General features: G+C 36.1%; 1 protein-coding gene across 1 annotated transcript in view; it reads right to left on the bottom strand.

Moving 5' to 3' along the window:
* USH2A (Usher syndrome 2A (autosomal recessive, mild)) overlaps positions 1 to 5,867 on the bottom strand; it is a 1,370,557-nt gene that overhangs the window by 1,186,840 nt on the left and 177,850 nt on the right. Inside the window, 2 exon segments of the mRNA XM_006834191.1 lie at positions 713 to 772; positions 2,135 to 2,198. Coding sequence (XP_006834254.1) covers positions 713 to 772; positions 2,135 to 2,198 — 124 coding nt within the window.

The raw sequence follows: 5,867 nt of genomic DNA, 5'->3' as shown, positions 1-5,867 counted from the left end.
TAATCGACTTGACAGCACTCATTTAGGTGAACTTAATTTGCTGTTAAGAGTGAATGATAATATATTGAAAATGATGAAAATTACAGATAAGTTCTCCAGTTCATTCATGGGAAAGAAGAAAGCAATAATGTATCATTTTATCTGCTTCTCTTTTGGGTGAAGGGACTAAACCCAAGATCATTTGTCAATGGTTTCCTGTGACTCATCTGTACAAATTTTGGCATCTTTAATTGCTTGAGTGGCTTCCAATCATGTGGCAACTGCCAACAGTTGAAGAAGAATGCCAAGTCCAGGTAGATATATTTAATTTTTCCATTAAGGGAAATATAACTGTTCTAGATCAGAATGTGTCATTCTATTTATAGGCATTTTTCCACATAACACTTTTCCAGACAATTTCATACAGGCCATCACCAGTAATCAAATCTAACTGGGAAGACGAGTCTCCTTCTTCACAGGCTCCAGTGGAGCAATGGAAGTGTCAGTCAGCTTTCCGCTTCATCTCGAAGCCACATTAAATCACATATCCTCCTTTATATGTCATCTATATGTTTCAATTGTTACAATGTTTTCAATGGAACCAAAAATGACTCCCAACCACTGCCATCAAGTCAATTTAAACTCATACTAGAACTGTTCCTTAGGGTTTCTGAGACTGTATATCTTTAAGGAGTAGACAGCCTCGTCTTCCTCCAGACATAAGTGACTTTACAATATGAAATCTTTGCCCCCAGGAAAAACACCATTCCCAAAGAATTACTGTAACATTTTCCTTTAACATTTAGAGAAAGGTGATCCAAAAGACAGTAAAGCTGATGGATGGTAGTAAGTCTCCCCAGTAGTGTGTTTCAATGTTATACATTATTATTCAGGTGTATCTTGATGATGCTATTGTTATTAAGTGCCATTGAATCAACTCTGATGCAGCAAGCCTACACAGAGTTTTCTCAGGAGCAGCTGGTAGGTTTGAACTGTCAACCTTGTAGTTCACAGTCCAGTACTTATCCTAAAGTGCCACTAGATGCTGTTTATTGAGCTAATGGACCTGCCATCTAAGGGCTGATGTGTCTCAAATTAACAAGAGCTAGGTATGGAATTGTAGGATAAGCACTGGACTGCTAACCAAAAGATCAGGAGTTCAAATCTACCGGCTGCTCCTCAGAAACCCTATACAGGGTGGTTATGAGTTGGAACTAACTTGATGGTATGCAACAACAAAAACAATTCTGGTGTTTGGAAGTTCTTAAAGGAATATGAATCAATGTCTTTTTGATCTTCAGTAGAAGTAAATGAGATGAACTGATCCAAGAAAGTTATACATATCCTCAAACCATAAGAAAGGAATGTCATAGGACACCTTAAGCTATTTTTCACTTGAACCATTCTGAACAGCATGGAAATCTATGTACTTTTAAGAATCCAAGGGGAATTTCCCACTCACTCTCAAGATGAAGAAATACTTCACTAAACCTATCCCAGTGCTTTATAATTACTTGTTCACTGGAAATAAAAGCAATAACAATAGTTCAAATTACTCATTCTTCTTGTCTCCAACTTTAATTGTTCAAAATAATCACTTTCATTTTTCTACATTTTCTAGTAGTTATAATTTAAATAAAACAATGTTCACAAAATATAGGAGTTTCTTGGTGGTGGTATGTGCCAGAGTTGATTCCAACTCATAGCAATCCTATATATGAGGTTTCTGAGGCTTTACAGGAGCAGAAAGTCTTGTTTTTGTCCCATGAAGCACCTGGTAGATTCCAACTGCTGACCTTGCGGCTAGCAGCCCAGCTCATATTCCACTACGCTACCAGGGTGCTTAGCAATTTCTTAAATATTAGAAACTACTTCAGATATAACGTTTAAGCAAATGTATACCAAATTCTATAATATAACTTGCTCAAATTTTGAGTTTTCTTGGAGAAAATTGGTTACAAAGAATATTTAACACTATAAGGAGCTACTGGATAGTGAATAATAGCCACAGACTAAACGAAAACAAATACTGTAAACATTAATTAGGTGATGTTTACTAAATGCTATAAAGATGAAAAATGCTGCAATTTTCATGCTACTCTTATTTAAGTGAATTCAGCATTTATCTTTACACTTTCCTAGCACATCTGCTTACCTGTTTGTAAGTGCCACTTGGTATAATCGAAAATCTTGCACTCTTCCAACAAAGTGCTGTAAACCTGCAAAATACATCTATATATATAATACAAGAACTCTCTGTTTACCAAGCAATGGCTGACAAAGATTCAAATGAAATTCCTAAAAATCTATAACACATTAAAATGTGTCTGTATCATAGCTCTTTCAATGTGTTACATACCTATATGTATTTTTTTAATAGCACACGAATATCAATAATGATTAGAATCATCTCCTTAATCATTGCAGGATTTATGTATCCATATGCACTAATGCCAGCCTATTTATTGACCTAACCTGTGGCCTTTCTTCAGAAGACCCTGCCAAAGCAATTTCTCTGTAGTTTGTAAACCTACAAATCTTGTCATCTCGTCAGCCATGTACTTTCACTTAAAATTTCCAAAGCATTTGCATTGCCAAGAAGAAGACTCCTCACCCTCACTTACACCTCTTCTAGCTACAACCTCCAGAGTATTTGCCCTCTCTAATCACAGAGTCTTTTTGGTCTTCTCTATAAATGAAGCTGAATTGAAAACCTGCTCATTGTATGTTTTCAGTTTTTCACCTCAGTTTTAACATGTCATCACCTCATGAGAGTTACTCTAAAACACACAAGGTTCAAAGACCAATTTGCATGAGAGCAGGTGAACTTTCTAGATATAGGTCAATATCAGCCTAAAATCCTCAAACTATTCATTCATTTAGAAAACATTTATTAAGACAGATAAGCCCAAGAGTCAAGAACAGAAAAAATATAACAGACAACTACTACCTTTAAGTTTCTTATTATGTTTTGGATAAGGGAGAGAATCTTGATAAAAAAGCAAAGTTTAGATCACATATATATACAAAAGGAGATGAGAAATAAGGTATAAGGCCAATCAGTAATCATTTTAAAGAAAAAGTAAGTTTGGAACAATGGTCAGTTCACCAATGTTTTTGTTTCATTAATGATTTCCCCAAATGTGTTTGTTTCATTAATGATTTCAGTTTCACTTTGTTTTGATAGCAATGTTTTAAAGACTGTTTTACCTATTTGTACTGAAGTTCTTTGATGGTGCTATCAAGGAGGCTGGGGCAGAGAGAGGATATGTTTGATGAATGAAAGATGGAGAAAAGAATTAAGACAAAGAAGAGCATATGCTGTTAACCCAAGAAGCAGGAAGAGAGGAGTGAAATTGAGTGACTTAAAAAATGTGTACATTTGTGTGAAAATGTGATATTGAAGAATACATTAAGTTGAATCACAAAAATATTTCAAATATGATCATTTCTTCATAAGCATAAATATTTTCAAAGGACATATTCTAAGGAAAAATATATAGGACTTCCTGTCTGCCTGGCAGTTGCAGTCTTCATCACACCACTCAGTCCTCGGGCTAACGGAAGACAGCAGGCTTCCCAGCCTTTCGATCTAAGGAGAGTCTCTACACCCTCTATGTTCAAAAATACAGCTGGGGAAATTCAAAGTAATTGTTCCTAGAAGTGCTATTATGGAGAAAAAAAGGAGAAAAAAAAAAACAAAAAACTTCCACTGAAACTTCATAGAACTCTTGAGATTTCCAACACAAATTGCTTTCAACTTTATCATTAGTTAAAAGAAACAAATAAAGTGGTAAATTACTCATTCACTAAATTAGCAACCCAGGCAACCTGGTTTGTAGCAAATTGACCTAGACCCAGAATCTAAAGCTAAGTAAAGCAGTCATTGGTATGGAAAAAAACATACCTTTCCCAGAGATCAAAAGGATGGTACAGTATGGCTGGCCCTCTCCTCCCAGTCATCTTTCACGTTCCATGTTTCTGTTCTACTCAGAGAATGTTTAGTGTCACCCACCTACCAAAATCCTCAGTCCTAAAGTTTTGCACATGTTTTTATCTCTTCAAATATTTCTGCTCTACTACACTACCTTATTTTCTATTTTAAAGTATTTCCTGTTGGAAATTTACCATGACTAATACGACCCTCTGGGCTCCTGTAGCACTTTGCACTTCTCGTTTTGCAATGCAAATACTTCGTTGTTGTGTTGCTGTTAAGTGCCTCTGCGCCAGTTCCAACTCCTAGCGACCCTGTATAGGGTTTTCCAGGAGGTGCTGTGGATTTGAGCCACAGACATTGTGGTTCAAACCTGCCTATGGCCCAGCGCTTCATCCTACAGTGACACACTAGGACTCCTAATATGCTAATGTTTTTGTTATTAAGTGCCATCATAGTGACCTGTATGGGGTTTCCTAGGAGCAACTGGTGGGTTTGAACTGCCGACCTTGCAGTTAAAACTGACCTTGCAGTCCAGTGTATTATCTACACCAGGACTCCAATATGGTAATGTTGTTTTTGTTAAGTGTCATTGAGTCAGTTCTGATTCATAACGACCTTGTAGAGGGTTTCCAAGGAGGACCTGGTGACTGCAAACAGACTTTGCAGTCCAGTGCTTTATACCACACCACCACACCAGGACTCCACAAATACTTACTTCTGGATTTTGCTTATTAAACATAATAATGCAGTTGACAAAATTCCCTGACACAACACACAAAGCAGTAATTGGTGTTTGGTTTACTGTTCTATGCCTAACTCATAGGCAAGTTTCAAACACATGGTAAATTGTTCAATAAATTTTTAAGGAGGAGGAAAAGAGAGGGAGGAAAGATGGAGTTATATGGTGAGTTTAAGAAGTGTAATGAAGATCTATAATACTTACTATAGAAAATGAGAGAGGAGTTTACCTGGGGAAAATACAGGGATATGCAAGGTGCATTTTCACGGCCATCTGAAGTCAAATAGTGTTAACTTGGTATTGACACAGCTAAGTGATTTCCCTAAACAGGATGGCAGCTCAAGAGAGATGAAAGTTGATGGAAGATCCAGGACTGAGGGTTTTCAGGCAGCATATATTAAAACAAGAGAAATGGGATAGCAAGAGTGCAGTAATAGAATGGTAAACTGATGTACCACAATATTTAACTTGGCAAGAAAGTGTAATCAGGTGAAAGTAATAGACCAGGAGAAAGAGAATATGAAATGGTGAACAATTGGGTACATATATATTTATCATAGTAGAAGAAGAGAGAGGGGATGAAGAGAAATTGGACCATTGGGCTACTCAATAAACTCAAAGAAAGGTGAGATAGAAATGAGTAAACAATATGTTCAAAATAATTTTCATATTTGCCTCATTATTGACCAGAAACACATGGAAACAGCAACACTAGTTCCACTTTGGCAGCATTTTGACTAAAGGAACAATATAGAAGATCCCACCACAATTAAAACATGCTTTACTCATGAATGTTTTGATTGTGGTAGGAACATTAAGGAATCCCTAAGATGTGGAAAGACTTCAGGTCTTATTTTTGTTAATCTAATAAATTATAAAAGAAAAAAATTACCATGCTTGTATCACTTTTTTGAAAAAATATATAATCTCATATCATATATTACATGTTGTTCCATTTATATTTTTCAGCATAAACATAGTCATAAAAGATTTTATATAAAACTTCTGGGAAAATGTTTTATCTTAAATAATATAGAAAATACAGATATAACAAATGGGACTTCAAAAGAGGTAATATTGAGAGAACTAACAAGATGGCGGATCTGGTGGATGTATAGCAGAGAGCTCCCCCAATAACAACACAGAATACCCAACCAAACAGGCTCAGGGGATGGTCCCAGAACCACATATAAAGGAATACTTAGAAGGTTG

The sequence above is a fragment of the Chrysochloris asiatica genome, unplaced genomic scaffold (assembly GCF_000296735.1).
Source record: "Chrysochloris asiatica unplaced genomic scaffold, ChrAsi1.0 scaffold00009, whole genome shotgun sequence".
In the NCBI taxonomy this organism is placed as follows: domain Eukaryota; kingdom Metazoa; phylum Chordata; class Mammalia; order Afrosoricida; family Chrysochloridae; genus Chrysochloris; species Chrysochloris asiatica.
This window is presented reverse-complemented; position numbering and strand designations above follow the sequence as displayed.